Source organism: Hevea brasiliensis, chromosome 13 (assembly GCF_030052815.1).
Source record: "Hevea brasiliensis isolate MT/VB/25A 57/8 chromosome 13, ASM3005281v1, whole genome shotgun sequence".
NCBI classification, from domain to species: Eukaryota; Viridiplantae; Streptophyta; class Magnoliopsida; order Malpighiales; family Euphorbiaceae; genus Hevea; species Hevea brasiliensis.
The window spans coordinates 5,428,168-5,446,308 of record NC_079505.1 but is presented as its reverse complement, the minus strand read 5'-3'; the positions used below and the strand labels follow the sequence as shown (position 1 = coordinate 5,446,308).

General features: G+C 32.5%; 2 protein-coding genes across 2 annotated transcripts; both read right to left on the bottom strand.

The window, feature by feature from the left end:
• Window positions 1-3,437: 3,437 nt before the first annotated feature.
• LOC110657177 (MDIS1-interacting receptor like kinase 2-like) lies at window positions 3,438-6,994 on the bottom strand. Its single transcript, XM_058132965.1, has 3 exons — window positions 5,874-6,994; window positions 4,057-5,738; window positions 3,438-3,974 (listed from the first exon to the last, which is right to left on the bottom strand). The coding sequence occupies exons 1-3, from the start codon at window positions 6,992-6,994 to the stop codon at window positions 3,682-3,684; spliced, it is 3,096 nt and encodes a 1,031-aa protein (XP_057988948.1). The 3' UTR covers window positions 3,438-3,681.
• Window positions 6,995-14,183: 7,189 nt separating this feature from the next.
• LOC131172019 (MDIS1-interacting receptor like kinase 2-like) lies at window positions 14,184-17,850 on the bottom strand. Its single transcript, XM_058132964.1, has 2 exons — window positions 14,559-17,850; window positions 14,184-14,476 (listed from the first exon to the last, which is right to left on the bottom strand). Exons 1-2 carry the CDS (start codon window positions 17,848-17,850, stop codon window positions 14,184-14,186), a joined length of 3,585 nt encoding a protein of 1,194 aa, XP_057988947.1.
• Window positions 17,851-18,141: the final 291 nt, after the last annotated feature.

Below are 18,141 nucleotides of genomic sequence, written 5' to 3'. Positions count from 1 at the left end.
ACATCTTTGGTAGACTTAATTTCTGATATTTATTGCAGTATTATTCGATTAAAATTTGGTAAGATTTATTATCATTGCCCGAGTAACCCATACTAGTCGACTGGACTGGAAAAACGGGTAAATTGGCACTGGGTACTAAGTACCTTGGACCATCACACCATCGGTCACATTGTGTCTCCCGGTGTGCAACAGAACAGCTAATAAGCTGTAATAATTATCAGGGATAAAACTCGAATATAACAACTCAATCAACATAGCCAAAGGCTATTATGTCATAGAATGGCACGTGAGGCCATAAAACACAAAATGGCATGAAGCCATATGCAGTACTGCTAACAGAACCCTATTGGCATACCAACCTATCCAAACCAATCTTGCTAGGTGTACTAGGGCATGTTACACACTTAATTTATATAATTCTTGAAATTTAAGTTTAGGTGTTACTATTCATTTTATTAGTCAACTAAATGTTGACTTTTGCATAGACAATAGGTACATTGGTTTTAATATTCCCAACATACCACATTTTGCATTCTAAAATTGTTGGTATTGGTTGCCAATACCATTTCTAAGCTTAATGTTAATTATTCAAAATTTTCAGATTTCAAGCTTTGTGTTTATTGTTCTATTAGTCATTTTTGCAGTGGGAATTTGGCAAAGTGGTCAACATGAAAGTTGTTCTTTATTTTGTCTAGTTACATTTCTTTTTTTGAATCACTCCATTTGGAGTTTTGTAGCTCAAGTTATGGCCCAAAAACCACAACTGGCCAGATTATAAATTTTCCAGATTTTCTGGACTGACTAAATCTATAGTATTTTGAGTAGTGATTGCATGTCACTTTTTGAATATGTTATGGTTATAATTTGGGTTAGGTTTCTTCATGAAATTTGTAGGTCTATATCTCAGCTTATTGCTGGTAAAATTACAGGTCAAGTGGACCTTTCTACACTGAGTTATGACCAAATGACTAAATACTGTTCATTTGGTCATTTTGCCCAGGCAGAATGCAGGCCACCCGGATTAGGGTAATCTTTAGGTCAACTTGGTTTGGTTTTCTGGGCATGGTTTCTTCACCAAAGTTGTGCCATTATGTGTCTAGTTTCATGTCCAATTGGCCTTGCACCAATTAAACCTCTACAACTCCAGTTATTACTGCCCAAACCTGCTGGACTCATACTTAGTCCTGCAGGTCACCAAGGGCAGTCACACTAACTTCAATTCCCACTACACAAACCACTTCATTTCTTATTCACACACAGCTAAATGGTTAGTAATTGACCATTAAAACTCTCTTTCACCAAATACATGAATAAAGTCTCAATTTCATGCTCAAACCCTAGCTCAACCATCCCAAAACTTACATTAACTTACCTTTCACTATCCTAAACAATAGATTAATGTTAAGGGTAGCCACAATACCATTTTAATTCTAAGAATTCTTCAAAATCCTACCAAGTTCAAGGCTGCTGGAATTTTAAACAAGACATACACATGATGTTTACTAAATTTTCTTGTAAATTTGCATCAAATACCACTCCTTCAACATGAATTGAAAGATATAAATCAAGTTTAGTCACTAACCTCTAATGGAGCTAATCCAAAGTTTGCAAGAACTCTTCCTTTTGATTTCTTTTTGCTCCCAAGAGCTTCACCAAGATGAAATATCAATGTTTTGTGTTGAGACTTAGGGTTTTTGTTGAAAGAAAACTAGGGAAAATGAAGGTTTGGAAGCTTGTTAATGGAGGAGTGAGGGAGAGCATGGGTGACGTTTTGAAGAAGGGAGAGGGCTGCTAGTTTTTTCCAGATTTTTCCCTTCTTTTATGTATTTTAATTGTGTTTCATAAATTTGATTGGCCAAAGGAATTAATTACCTCATGCTTACATAAGCATTAGGTAATAAATCCAATTTACTTTCTTTTTCTTTCCTTTCCTTTACTATTCATTTTTAAATAATTTTGTATCAATATTTATTCATATTTTATGTCATATAATTTATTTACATAAATGAACAAATTGGTCAAAAATCATCTCTGAAGACGAAATGATCAAAATGCCCTCCGTTTGGCTTTACGAGCCAAAATTGTGTGTACCGATTGATTAAATTTTCCTTGTGTTTTCTTAAAATTCTATTGTCATGGGAACCCCAATAATCCTTCCCTAAGGTCCCAAAAATTATTTTATGAAGTTTTCGTGGGTTTAGGGTTGCTAACGGCCTTCACCGTCACTTTCCCTTCGGGTTACTCATCATTGGGGTTTCGGCTCGTTTAACCTTAGTGTATTTCGTGTCTAAAAATTTTCCTTGATTTTTATGAGCATTATTTGGTTTCTTTATAACTTCTACTTCATGTCTATTAATCAGGATAAATTATGACAACTATCCCTGAACTTATCTAGTTATAACATTACAGTCCTTCAACTTAAAAATGTAACATAAAACCTCATCAACTTTCAAATTTTACACATTAAAATCCCTCTAACCTCCAATTACCAGTTTTTCAGTTAGACACTGACCTGGACAATTTCAGCATGGAGTTTAGTCAGTATTTCTCTTTTCTCTTTCAAGTCATGTGTAAATTGAATCATTTTTCTCTCTATAGACAGAATAATTTTTCATGTGTAAAGAGAATAATTTTACACTTTGCATAAGAGAGGAGAGAGAAATATTGACTAAGCGTCATGCGGGAGCTATTTACATCAGTTTCTAACTGAAAAATCAGTAATTGAAAGTCAAAGGGATTTTACTGTGTAAAATTTAAAAGTCTAAGGGGTTTTATGTTACATTTTAAAGTTAAAGGACTGTAGTGTTATAACTATATAAGTTCAGGAATAGTTGTTGAAATTTATCCCTATTAATCATACAATAATTGTAAATCTGCAATTTCGTAACTAAACACATAAATTTGGTATATTTAGCATAACAAATCATTCCAAAAAAAAAAAAAGAAGAAATTCCAACTTTAAAATCATAAAACCCATCCAACATACTTACCCCAATTTTTTTGCACAAGAAAAAAGTTCTCAAAACTATTTGACATTGAGTTTCAAATGTCAAAAAGCATTTTTTTAGAAAAAGTACAATTTTAGATGCTATTGAAAAAAGTAGTTTGAAAAAAATAGTTTGAAAAAAATTATTTTCTTATTTTGGTGTTCTTATACTAAAGCATATTAAATTTATGTAAATCATATTTAAGAAAATGTTTTTCTTAACAGCAGTTCTAATAACAATATTAAACAAACTCGACCTTTTCATTTTATAGTGTGTGGGATTCTAGCATGAGAGACTTTTATGTAATATTTTTTAAATTGAGGGACTTTTATATAATATTTTTTAAGTTGGGGGACTTTAGGGTAACAATATGAAGCTGAGGATGAAAGTGTAACAAACTCTAAGATTGAGAGAATGTTGGTAAAAATTAACCAAAAATTTCTTGCCTACATTTATTCAAGTGTATACTTCCACTCAATTAACACATTACTAAAAATCACTGTGTATCCCACCAAAAAATATGGAGGTCCTACTAAAAACATAATTTCTTAAATTTTAATTGGTTTAGCTGTTGCTAATTATTCTCTATGAAAATAAGTGCATTGCGATGAAGTGGAGGAATTAGATAGCAGCTGCCCAGCAATTGCGCTTCAGCTAGCATAGTACAGGGCAGTGACGGCTCTGAAAAATAAAGTTAATTTGACAAGAGCTGAGAAACAAACTGCATAGCCGGCCGGGATTGTGGGTTCATACGTATGCATGAGAATGCCAGAGTCACGGTGAACGCCAATTTGTCTTCAACTTCATGTGTCGGAGGAGATAACCTTTGGTCCAACATATTGCTCATCTCTACCTCAGTGTCTGCAGATTGTGATGAAATTCTAGAGATTAAATCACTTGGATGCTTTCCATTGATGATTTCCAACGCCAACACTCCAAAGCTATAGACATCGCATTTTTCAGTCACCTTCATTGTGTAGGCAAGCTCTGCAATGCCAAATATGTAGTTATAGTAGATAATTTACAATACTAACTCAATGTTTAGAGGAGTAACTACACAGTACATCACCTGGTGCTATATATCCATATGTGCCTGCTAGCATAGACTGATTGGAAGAGTCTAGGTTCAGAAGCTTGGCTATGCCGAAGTCTGAAACATGAGCTTCAAATTCTGAATCCAGCAGAACATTCTTGCTTGATATGTCTCTGTGAATAATTGGTGGTAAGCATTCATGGTGCATGTATGACAAGGCATTTGCCACACCTTTTATGACATTCAACCTTTTATTCCAATCCAATTCTCTTGCAGCTTCATCATTACTTAGCACAGTGTCCAGATTGCCCATCTGCAGGTACTCATAGACCAAAAACGAGTGTCTTAGATGCGAGCAAAAGCAGTAGAACTTCACGATATTTCGATGTCTTATCTCTGTTAATGCTCTTATCTCATTCAGAAACTCTTTCTGATCTGCTGTCTCACCTTGATTCAGTGAATGGAATTTCTTCACAGCTAAAGTATTTCCTGATGGTAACTCAGCTTTATAGACCTTTCCAAATCCACCCTCTCCAATGCAGTGCATATCATGAAAATTCTTGGTTGCTTGTATGATTTCCTTGTACAATGTTTTTCCATCAAAAATTGATGTGGCAAGCAACCCTTCACTATTCATTTCAACTTCTCTCTTTGAACCTCTCTTCCTTGCTTGGAACCTGAAGAACAGAACAACCAACATACATAAAAGAGCACCTGTTACTGAAACAGGGAGTAAAACTATAAGCATAATTTTGGTGCCCTTCTTCGAGACTAGTTTTTGCCCCGAGCAAGGGTCCAAGCCACTAAAATTGCCGCACAATCCTTTGTTACCACGCAGAGCTTCTATAGAAGCATGTTGAAAAGCTTTGCTATTGGGAATTGGACCCTGAAAGTGGTTGTAGGATATATCGATATTCCACAAACCATGCATTTCTTCAAAAGCGTTGGGGATGAAACCAGAGAGATTATTATGAGAGATAATCAGTTCCTCCAAGCTCTCAAGTTTCGCGAATTCTATAGGAATATTTCCTGTCAGCAAGTTATGACCCAAATCTAGCTGCGAGAGGTGAACCAACTCACCCAGCTGCTTTGGAATTGCTTTGTTCAACTTGTTGTGGCTCAAATTCAAGTAGTGTAGTTTCACCAAGTCACCAATATCTTCTGGAATTGACTCGCTCAATCTGTTTGTGGACAAGTCCATGCACTCAAGATTGGTCAGAGATCCAAGTTCTGAAGGTATAGCTCCAGAAAGTTGATTTTGATTCAAAGCCAGCTTCAGCAAAGGCGTTAACTCTCCCAGTTCATTCGGAATCTTCCCAGATATATGATTTGAAGAAAGATCAAGTTCACGTAGTTGCTTAAAGTTTCCAATCTCAGGTGGTATCGTGCCAGTAATATCGTTTCCTGCAACACGTATGGCCTCTATTTGTGACCTCCATTTCCAAATGCTTGAGATCTGACCAGAAAATTTGTTGTGACTTAGATCCATGCGTAGTAACTTTGAGTTGACAACGAAGTCCTCAAATGGGTTTCCGTCGAGTTTGTTACTACCAAGAGAAATACCAAGTAAGCTCGTGCAATTTCTCAAGCTTTCTGGGATTGGACCTCTCAAATTATTGTCTGTTGCATCCAAAACATGAAGTGATTCGCTTATGCAATTATTATGAGGCAAAAAAGAAGTAAACCGATTGCTAGAGAGTTCCAAAATCAACAAGTTGCTCAGATTACCCAAGGAAATGGGGCCAGTTAAATGGTTGTCATAGACTGTTAAGAATTCTAAGGTCTTCAGATTACTCAAAGAAGCAGGAATAGAACCACTAAGTTGGTTGCTACCGAGTTTTAAATGTTGTAACTCGCTCAAATTTCCCATGGAAGCAGGAATAGAACCACTAAGTTGGTTAGCACGGAGATTTAACCATTGTAACTTGCTCAAATTACCCAAGGAAGAAGGAATAGAACCATTAAGTTGATTCTCACCCAATTCTAGATCAGAAATAGACATTAAGTTTCCTAACTCTTCAGGAATGGAGCCGGAGAGTTGATTTTTGTAAAGATGAAGTTGAGTGAGGCTTGACAGACCACTTAGTGACTTTGGAATTGGGCCAGAAAGATTGTTTCCAAAAAGGCTTAGCCAGTTGAGAGACTTCAAGTTTCCAATTTCTGAGGGAATAGAACCCGAAAGTTGATTTTGGTACATGAACAATGCAGTTAGCTTTGTCAAGTTTCCAAAAGTGAAAGGGATAGAACCTTCTAGTCTATTGGTGTCCATGAAAAGTTCAACTAAATTGGTGAGTTCTCCCATTTTCAAAGGAATAGTACCAGAAAATTGATTATCATAGAGGCGTAATGCAGACAACTTGGTCAAATTACACAGTGAAACAGGAATATGACCGTCTAAATAGTTGCTATATAAGAAAAGCTCAATGAGGGAACTTAACTGACCTATTTCTTCAGGAATTGAACCATTTAATTGATTTTCAGCTAAGTGCAGGATTTCAAGATTTGTTAGGAGGCCAATCCCTGACGGGATTATCCCTGATAACTGATTATTTGATAAATCAAGATATCTGAGTTTGGAAAGCTGAGTGATTTCAAGTGGGATGGTACCAAAAAGTCCATTGCAGCTGAAATCAATAAACTCAAGATCAGGAAAGGATGAGAAAGAAAGGTCGTGAAGCATACCGTTTAAACCTGCATTTGTCAAGTTTAATCGAAAGAGCCTTTCTTCACGGTTGCAATAAATTCCAAGCCAAGTGCACGGGCTTGTTTTTGGTTTGGAATTGGTGGCATTTGTTGGAAGTAGAGGCCATGAAGATAGGTTGAACTGTTCCTGGTTTTGAAGACTGGCTGCCCATTTGAGAAGAGCATTTGCTTCATCAGTAGAGTCTGAAGCAACATGATGCGAAAAATGTAACAGAAAGAAAAGAACAAGGGAAACAAGGGAAGGTAGATTCTCGAAAGTCAATCTTGCCATTGTTGTTTACTCTAGACTTCAGAATTCCATGGATATATATATATATATATATATATATATATATATATATATAGCTTTAGTGCACTATGAATACTAACAAGACTTGACCCAGTGTTCCTTTCACAAGCTCCCTCTTGGACACGGTTGCTCAAATGCCTTCTTTAGCACTGCGAATACTAGCAAGCCTTGACTTCATTGTTCTTTGACGACCCCTTGGAAAATTATTTGGTGTTGTATAATGATAAATTTTAATAGTTGATTATTATGAGATTCACGCGAAGACTACCATGATAAATTATTATAATACAACAGTTATAATCTAAAATTTCTCCATCCATACACTCTAAGGACTTGTTTACTTGTGGAAAACTAAGATAGTTTTGTAAAAAAATTTTCTTTTAAAACTAGAAAATAAAGTTTTGCTTTCACATGTGCCAATTTTACAAATAGAGAATTGCAAAACTAATTTTCCAAAATTTAATTAAGATTTGGATTTTCCATTGTTTTCTTTTCCAGCTATTTTCTAAATAGAAAACAATGACTTTTTTATAATCAAAGTTATACCATAACTCTATATAACTAAAATAAAATAATTATTTAAAAAAATATTTATTTGTAATGATAAAAATTAATTATTTTATTATAAAATAAATGAATAACACGTTAAAATTTTTAAAAATAAAATAACTTTTAAAATATATTTTACAATGATTTTTTTTTATAATTATGAAATATATGAATAATTTTCTTTTATTTTTTGAATTAGAAAATCAGGTAAACACATTTTGCATGTCCTCTCTTGTTTTCTATAAAAAATGAAAAATTTTGTTAAAAAATGGAAAATACAAACAAGACTTGACTGTTAAATTAGAAGACTAGACTTGGTGTTCCTTTTTCCAGCCTCCAAGCTCAAGGCTATTCAATTAACCTTTTTTACCTAACAGCACTTGGGTTCTGTATATTAATTATTCTAATAGTTGTTAACTGTTTTAGTAATTATCAATTATTTTACTAACTGTTGGCTATTAGATATTAATTGTTAATGGTTAGCTATTTAAATAGTAATTTAAAGCATGAGTGCTTGGTAAAATTGACTATTGAATACTAACAAGACTTGATTGTTAAATTACAAGACCAGACTTGGTGTTTCTTTCTCAAACCCCCAAGCTCAAGGTTATTCAATTAACCTTTTTACCTGATAAGACTTAGGCTCTGTTCAATAATATTAATTGTTATAATAACCGTTAATTATTTTAATAGCTATCAATTGTGTTACTAGTTGTTGGCTGTTAGATATTAACTGTTAATGATTAGTTATTTAGATAATAATTTAAAGCATAGTGTTCAGTAAAAATGTCTGTTGAATACTAATAAGACTTAACTGTTAGATTACGAGACTAGACTTGGTGTTCCTTTCTCAAGCCTCCAAGCTCAAGGTTATTCAATTAACCTTTTTATCTCATAAGACTTGGGTTCTGTTCGACAATATTAACTGTCATAATAATTGTCAACTATTTTAGTAGCTATCAATTGTTTTACTAGTTGTTAGCGGTTAGATAATAACTGTTAATTGTTAGCTATTTATATAGTAATTTAAAGCATGAGTATTCTATAAAAATATCTGTTAGATTAGCTGTTAAATGTAAAAATAATGGTATCATCTCATTGACCCTAATTAAAACACTCACTCAGTATCTAAAAATTAGGAGGAATAACAATTCATTAACTACTCTCTCAACTTCTAAATGCTAATATAAATATTTTGCCACCAAACAATATAAACTTATGAATCTCCATAATAATATGATTATCTGGTTAATTTTAATTGTCAAAATTGAAAATATTAATATATATTATGATTATTTATTAGGTTATCAATTTAAAATTATATGAATTAAAAATATTGACTAAACTTGTATGTTTAATTATAAAAGTCATATCGAATAATCAGATATTTTTGTTATAATTTTATTTATTATAAAATAAATTTTATTTTACTGATAGTTATCATGAAAAATTTGATAAAAATTAATTTAATAATAAAAATAAAATAAAAAATTAAAAAATAAAAATAAGAAAACACCTTAACAATCATGGTATTAAAATTTTGTCTGATGAAGGGATCCAAATTATTGGGCACTTCCATTAACCACGTGTCATACATTTTACATAGGTTAACCTAACCGATTATGAATCAAAATCGGCAATTTTGATTTAAGAGTTAAAGAAATTGAAATTGAAACTGTAAGATCTCTTTACTTTCAGTTTGGTTTAGATTTTGATTTTAATTTTGACAAAATTAAATAGTTGAATTTTTTAAAAATATTTTTGTTTCTTTTAAAAAGTATATATATAGTAATTTTCATAAATATCTTATTCATTGCTATTTTTATTAATACTTTTATCAAGATATATTTATATCAATTTACGTGTATTAAAATTAAATCTTTTCTCTGAATTGCTTTTAAGGTATATTTCTCCTTATTGATCGATTTGATATATTTATGATTTTAAAAAATAATTTTAGAATAATCCTTAGTCCAGTCAAATCTTAATTGATAAAAAAAAATAAAAACTATCATTGTTATTGACTAGACTAATGCTTTATTTGAAATTATAATTGGTGTGTTGAAATAATGTTAGATGGAAAAACATTGTCATGATGAAATTGTAAGGTAAATGGCCTATGGACTAGATTGTAAAGCACATTTATTGAAGTTTTTGGGTAAAGGTGAGGAAGTGTATATGAATTGCAATTTGGTAGTTGAACAAATTGCTCCTTCAAACACTTCATAAGCATTTCTACTCTATTTGTCATGTGTGAATTACATAAAATAAGGGTTATGCCTTAACCTAAAATTAAAATTGAAATAAAAAAGATAAAGCATTTGGAAGTAAGGTCTCAAGAAGTTGTACATTATTTTTCATTTCCCAAAGATTTAGTTCACTATATGAATACTAACAAGACTTCAGTGTTCCCTTCGCAAGCTCCCCTGTAGGGCAAGGTTGTTCAAATGCCTTCTTGAGCACTGCGAATACCAACAAGCCTTGACTTCATTGTTCTTTGACAAGCCCCTGGAAAATTATTTGGTGTTGTACAATGATTATTCTTAGATTCAAATGAAGCATACTCTAATGAATGATCATAATACAATAGTTGAATTCTAAAATTTCTGCGTATAGAAACTTTGAAAACTTGTTCACTTTGTGGAAAACTAAGATAGTTTGGTACAAAAGTTAACTTAGAGAATTAAAATAGAGCTTTATGTTCACATGTGCCAGTTTTACAAATAGAGAACTGCAAAATCAGTTTTGCAAAAATTTAATTAAGATTTGAATTTTTCATTATTTTTTTAATAACAAAAATTTTGTTTTTCAACTATTTTCTAAGTGGAAAACAATTACTTTTTTTATAATCAAAGTTATACCGTAACTTTTTATACATATAATTGAATAATTATTTAGAATGATAAAAATAATCATATTATTATAAAATAAATGAATAAATACACATGTTAAAAAATTTCAAAAATAAAATATATTTTACAATGATTTGTTTTTTTTTTTTATAATTATGAAATATAAGAATAATTTTCCTTTTATTTTTTGAATTAGAAAATTATTGAGCTCGATTTTCATGTTTTCTCTTGCATTTTTATAAAAAAATAAAAATTAAAAATTTCTTAAAAAAATAAAAAATGCAAAATGTAGAAATTTCTAGACGTAAACAAGCCTAGGTCGTTGAATTACCTTTTTCTGCCGTTGTGAATACTAACAAGACTTTGTTAAATTACGGTACTAGACTTATGGGTGTGCAAACGGTCGGTTCGGTTCGAACAGATAAAATCGAAAATTAAAAATTAAAAATTTTAAAAATCGAACCAAACCGATTAATAAGAGAAAATCAAATCGAATCGAACTGATAAATATCGGTTCGGTTCGATTTTAAACCGATTAAATCGAAATTTATAAAATTTCATATTTTTAACATTAAATCTAAATAATAAAACATAAAAACAAAAAAAAAGGAAATCAAAACTCAAAAATCTTAAGGTTTGGTTCGGTTTTCTTTGATTTTGGTTCAATTTGATTCGGTTCGATTCAGTTTGGTTCGATTTTCTTTGATTTCTTATATATATTAATAATTTCAGTTTGGTTCAGTTTTTTTTTATTTTTTATGAAAATAACCAAACCGAATCGATTAATCGAAATTATCAAAATTATGAACCGAACCAAACCGATTGAATTTTATAACCGAACCAATTGAACCGAATTAAATCGATTCGGTTTGATTTTTCGGTTTAAACCGAAAACTGCTCTCCCCTAACTAGACTTCAGTGTTCCTTTCTCAAGCCCCTAATTAAGCTCAAGTTGTTCAATTTTTACCTAACAAAACTTGCTCTTCAATTAAAATAGAAATAATTAATATAAAAAATTACCTGTTGATAATTTATTTTCTTTGAAAATTAAAAATATATCAACTAAATGAAATAGTAACCATTTTTTTTCATTATTTTATTTTTAAGTTATATTATTTGGAATAAAAAATTAATATAAAAACAGTACCTACTATTTGGTTAGTCGGTAATTACTGATTATATTAAATTGTCGGTAGTTAACAATTAAATAATAGTCGGTAAATAATGGTTAATTCTCACGTTCCCTACCATTTGCTCACGAATTACCTACTAATTATTTAGTTGGAAATTTTATTGACTAACGTTTTAGTAGCTAATTTAGCTGTTCATTTTCTAATTAAAAGTGGATTAGTAGGAACCTAATTGATCTGCGTTAATTAGTCAGTAAATAAATTACAAATTAAAATCCTCCCAAAATAATTGATAATTTTAGCAGCTAATAAACTTTTAATTTCTCGTATTACCTTGACTTAAATATTCTCTTCTCAATCCTCACATATGATTATCTTGCAGATTTTAACTGTCAAAATTGAAAATATTAATATATTATGATTCTTTATTAGGCTATCAATTTAAAATTTTATGAATTAAAAATATTGGCTAAACTTGTATATGCTATGTTTAATTATTAAAGTCATATCTAATAATCGGATTTTTGTATCATAATTTTATTTTTTTATAAAATAAAGTTTAATTTACTGATAGTTATCATGAATAATTTTATGACATTTAATTTAATAATAAAATAAAATAAAAAATTAAAAATGAAAATAAGAAAACACATTAACAATAATCATAGTATTAAAATTTTGTTTGATGAAGGATGCAAATTATTGGGCAGTTCCATTAACCACGTGTCTTGCATTTTACATAGGCTAACCTAATCCATTATGAATCAAGATCAGCAATTTTGATTTAGGAGTTAAAAGGAATTGAAATTGAAATTATAAGATCTCTCTAGTATTTCTATTTGATTTTTATAATTTTAATTTTCGATTTTTCGGTTAGTATAACTTGGTTCAAATCCTAATCGAACTGACTGATTGTACACTATAACTCCAAAGTGCGGGATGATATCTTCAAATACATATTATGGAATTGTCACTAAGAGTTATTGTTTGAAATGGTGTTGATGGAAAACCTAAAAGTTGAAATAAACTTTGTCTTTCATTTTCAAAAGATTAAGGGCTTAAAAATTTCATTAATTTTCCCTAGCCATCCCTCAATTTTAGAGTTTGTTACACTTATGTCTTTCATTTTTATTTTGGTATCATAAAATCCCTCAACTTAAGAAAACATTACATAAAAGTATTTCATATAAGAATCTCATCATATCTCCGACTAATCTAATATGCGGTAGTGCTATATTGTAAGATAAAAAGAAATGAAAGAAACTAAAGTGTCACATATGAAATTGATGTTAGTCTCTTTCTTGCAATTTCTACTTCATGTCTATTAATTAGGATAAATTATGACAACTGTCCCTGAACTTATCTAGTTATAATATTACAGTCATTCAACTTAAATATGTAATATAAAATTCCATCAACTTTTAAATTTTGCACATTAAAATCCCTCTAACCCTCAATTATCAGTTTTTCAGTTAGACACTGACCTGAACAGTTTCAGCATGGAGTTTAGTCAGTATTTCTCTTTTCTCTCTCAAGCCATATGTAAATTGAATCTTTTTTCTCTCTATAGACAGAATAATTTTTCATGCTTAAAGAGAATAATTTTACACTTTGTATAAGAGAGGAGAGAGAAATATTGACTAAGCGTCATGCGGGAGCTATTCACATCAGTTTCTAACTGAAAAATCAGTAATTGAAAGTCAGAGGGATTTTACAGTGTAAAATTTAAAAGTTTAGGGGGTTTTATGTTACATTTTAAAGTTAAAGGACTGTAGTGTTACAACTATATAAGTTCAGGGATAGTTGTTGAAATTTATCCGTATTAATAATACAATAATTGGAAATCTGCAATTTCATAAATAAACACATAAATTTGGTATATTTAGCATAACAAATCATTCCAAAAAAAAAAAAAAAAGAAGAAATTCCAACTTTAAAATCATAAAACCCATCTAACAAACTTACCCCAATTTTTTGGCACAAGAAAAAAGTTCTCAAAACTATTTGACATTGAGTTTCAAATGTCAAAAAACATTTTTTTAGAAAAAGTACAATTTTAAATGCTATTGAAAGAAGTAGTTTGAAAAAAATTATTTTCTTATTTTGGTGTTCTTATACTAAAACATATTAAATTTATTTAAATCATATTTAAGAAAATATTTTTCTTAACAGCAGTTCTAATAACAATACTAAACAAACTCGACCTTTTCATTTTATAGTGTGGGATTCTACCATGAGAGACTTTTATGTAATATTTTTTAAATTGAGAGACTTTTATATAATATTTTTTAAGTTGGGGGACTTTATGGTAACAATATGAAACTGAGGATGAAAGTGTGACAAACTCTAAGATTGAGAGAATATTGGTAAAAATTAACCAAAAATTTCTTGCCTACATTTATTCAAGTGTATACTTCCACTCAATTAACACATTACTAAAAATCACTGTGTATCCCACCAAAAAATATGGAGGTCCTACTAAAAACATTATTTCTTAAATTTTAATTGGTTTAGCTGTTGCTAATTATTCTCTATGAAAATAAGTGCATTGCGATGAAGTGGAGGAATGAGATAGCAGCTGCCCAGCAATTGCGCTTCAGCTAGCATAGTACAGGGCAGTGACGGCTCTGAAAAATAAAGTTAGTTTGACAAGAGCTGAGAAACAAACTGCATAGCCGGCCGGGACTGTGGGTTCATACGTATGCATGAGAATGCCAGAGTCACGGTGAACGCCAATTTGTCTTCAACTTCATGTGTCGGAGGAGATAACCTTTGGTCCAACATATTGCTCATCTCTACCTCAGTGTCTGCAGATTGTGATGAAATTCTAGAGATTAAATCACTTGGATGCTTTCCATTGATGATTTCCAACGCCAACACTCCAAAGCTATAGACATCGCATTTTTCAGTCACCTTCATTGTGTAGGCAAGCTCTGCAATGCCAAATATGTAGTTATAGTAGATAATTTACAATACTAACTCAATGTTTAGAGGAGTAACTACAGAGTACATCACCTGGTGCTATATATCCATATGTGCCTGCTAGCATAGACTGATTGGAAGAGTCTAGGTTCAGAAACTTGGCTATGCCGAAGTCTGAAACATGAGCTTCAAATTCTGAATCCAGCAGAACATTCTTGCTTGATATGTCTCTCTGAATAATTGGTGTCAAGCATTCATGGTGCATGTATGACAAGGCATTTGCCACACCTTTTATGACATTCAACCTTTTATTCCAATCCAATTCTCTTGCAGCTTCATCATTACTTAGCACAGTGTCCAGATTGCCCATCTGCAGGTACTCATAGACCAAAAACGAGTGTCTTAGATGCGAGCAAAAGCCGTAGAACTTCACGATATTTCGATGTCTTATCTCTGTTAATGCTCTTATCTCATTCAGAAACTCTTTCTGATCTGCTGTCTCACCTTGATTCAGTGAATGGAATTTCTTCACAGCTAAAGTATTTCCTGATGGTAACTCAGCTTTATAGACCTTTCCAAATCCACCCTCTCCAATGCAGTGCATATCATGAAAATTCTCGGTTGCTTGTATGATTTCCTTGTACAATGTTTTTCCATCAAAAATTGATGTAGCAAGCAACCCTTCACTATTCATTTCAACTTCTCTCTTTGAACCTCTCTTCCTTGCTTGGAACCTGAAGAACAGAACAACCAACATACATAAAAGAGCACCTGTTACTGAAACAGGGAGTAAAATTATAAGCATAATTTTAGTGCCCTTCTTCGAGACTTGTTTTTGCCCCGAGCAAGGGTCCAAGCCACTAAAATTGCCGCACAATCCTTTGTTACCACGCAGAGCTTCTATAGAAGCATGTTGAAAAGCTTTGCTATTGGGAATTGGACCCTGAAAGTGGTTGTAGGATATATCGATATTCCACAAACCATGCATTTCTTCAAAAGCGTTGGGGATGAAACCAGAGAGATTATTATGAGAGATAATCAGTTCCTCCAAGCTCTCAAGTTTCGCGAAATCTATAGGAATATTTCCTGTCAGCAAGTTATGACCCAAATCTAGCTGCGAGAGGTGAACCAACTCACCCAGCTGCTTTGGAATTGCTTTGTTCAACTTGTTGTGGCTCAAATTCAAGTAGTGTAGTTTCACCAAGTCACCAATATCTTCTGGAATTGGCTCGCTCAATCTGTTTGTGGACAAGTCCATGTACTCAAGATTGGTCAGAGATCCAAGTTCTGAAGGTATAGCTCCAGAAAGTTGATTTTGATTCAAAGCTAGCTCCAGCAGAGGCGTTAACTCTCCAAGTTCATTCGGAATCTTCCCAGATATATGATTTGAAGAAAGATCAAGTTCACGTAGTTGCTTAAAGTTTCCAATCTCAGGTGGTATCATGCCAGTAATATCGTTTCCTGCAACACGTATGGCCTGTATTTGTGACCTCCATTTCCAAATGCTTGAGATCTGACCAGAAAATTTGTTGTGACTTAGATCCATGAATAGTAACTTTGAGTTGACAACGAAGTCCTCAAATGGGTTTCCGTCGAGTTGGTTACTACCAAGAGAAATAATAAGTAAGCTCATGCAATTTCTCAAGCTTTCTGGGATTGGACCTCTCAAATTATTGTCTGTTGCATCCAAAACATGAAGTGATTCGCTTATGCAATTATTATGAGGCAAAAAAGAAGTAAACCGATTGCCAGAGAGTTCCAAAATCAACAAGTTGCTCAGATTACCCAAGGAAATGGGGCCAGTTAAGTGGTTGTCATAGACTGCTAAGAATTCTAAGGCCTTCAGATTACTCAAAGAAGCAGGAATAGAACCACTAAGTTGGTTGCTATCGAGTTTTAAAAGTCGTAACTCGCTCAAATTTCCCATGGAAGCAGGAATAGAACCACTAAGTTGGTTGCTACCAAGAGAAATACCAAGTAAGCTCATGCAATTTCTCAAGCTTTCTGGGATTGGACCTCTCAAATTATTGTCTGTTGCATCCAAAACATGAAGTGATTCGCTTATGCAATTATTATGAGGCAAAAAAGAAGTAAACCGATTGCTAGAGAGTTCCAAAATCAACAAGTTGCTCAGATTACCCAAGGAAATGGGGCCAGTTAAGTGGTTGTCATAGACTGTTAAGAATTCTAAGGTCTTCAGATTACTCAAAGAAGCAGGAATAGAACCACTAAGTTGGTTGCTACCGAGTTTTAAATGTTGTAACTCGCTCAAATTTCCCATGGAAGCAGGAATAGAACCACTAAGTTGGTTAGCACGGAGATTTAACCATTGTAACTTGCTCAAATTACCCAAGGAAGAAGGAATAGGACCATTAAGTTGATTCTCACCCAATTCTAGATCAGAAATAGACATTAAGTTTCCTAACTCTTCAGGAATGGAGCCGGAGAGTTGATTTCTGTAAAGATGAAGAAGGGTGAGGCTTGACAGACCACTTAGTGACTTTGGAATTGGGCCAGAAAGATTGTTTCCAAAAAGGCTTAGCCAGTTGAGAGACTTCAAGTTTCCAATTTCTGAGGGAATAGAACCAGAAAGTTGATTTTGGTACATGAACAAATAAGTTAGCTTTGTCAAGTTTCCAAAAGTGAAAGGGATAGAACCTTCTAGTCTATTGGTATCCATGAAAAGTTCAACTAAATTGGTGAGGTCTCCCATTTTCAAAGGAATAGTACCAGAAAATTGATTATCATAGAGGTGTAATGTAGACAACTTGGTCAAATTACACAGTGAAACAGGAATATGACTGTCTAAATAGTTGCTATATAAGAAAAGCTCAATAAGGGAACTTAACTGACCTATTTCTTCAGGAATTGAACCATTTAATTGATTTTCAGCTAAGTGCAGGATTTCAAGATTTGTTAGGAGGCCAATCCCTGACGGGATTATCCCTGATAACTGATTATTTGATAAATCAAGATATCTGAGTTTGGAAAGCTGAGTGATTTCAAGTGGGATGGTACCAAAAAGTCCATTGTAGCTGAAATCAATAAACTCAAGATCAGGAAAGGATGAGAAAGAAAGGTCGTGAAGCATACCGTTTAAACCTGCATTTGTCAAGTTTAATCGAAAGACCCTTTCTCCACGGTTGCAATAAATTCCAAGCCAAGTGCACGGGCTTGTTTTTGGTTTGGAATTGGTGGCATTTGTTGGAAGCAGAGGCCATGAAGATAGGTTGAACTGTTCCTGGTTTTGAAGACTGGCTGCCCATTTGAGAAGAGCATTTGCTTCATCAGTAGAGTCTGAAGCAACATGATGCGAAAAATGTAACAGAAAGAAAAGAACAAGGGAAACAAGAGAAGGTAGATTCTCGAAAGTCAATCTTGCCATAGTTGTTTACTCTACATTTCAGAATTCCATGGATATATATATATACATATATAGCTTTAGTGCACTATGAATACTAACAAGACTTGACCCAGTGCTCCTTTCACAAGCTCCCCCTTGGACACGGTTGCCCAAATGCCTTCTTTAGCACGGCGAATGCTAGCAAGCCTTGACTTCATTGTTCTTCGACGACCCCTTGGAAAATTATTTGGTGTTGTATAATGATAAATTTTAATAGTTGATTATTATGAGATTCAGGCGAAAGACTACCATGATAAATTATTATAATACAAC

Coding starts and splice junctions, on each gene's coding strand:
- LOC131172019 (XM_058132964.1), bottom strand. CDS start 17,850: ATGGCAAGATTGACTTTCGAGAATCTACCTTCTCTTGTTTCCCTTGTT. Junction 14,477..14,558: donor ATATGGATATATAGCACCAG/GTGATGTACTCT, acceptor TTGGCATTGCAG/AGCTTGCCTACACAATGAAG.
- LOC110657177 (XM_058132965.1), bottom strand. CDS start 6,994: ATGGCAAGATTGACTTTCGAGAATCTACCTTCCCTTGTTTCCCTTGTT. Junction 5,739..5,873: donor TCCATGGGAAATTTGAGCGA/GTTACAACATTT, acceptor GGGTAATCTGAG/CAACTTGTTGATTTTGGAAC. Junction 3,975..4,056: donor ATATGGATATATAGCACCAG/GTGATGTACTGT, acceptor TTGGCATTGCAG/AGCTTGCCTACACAATGAAG.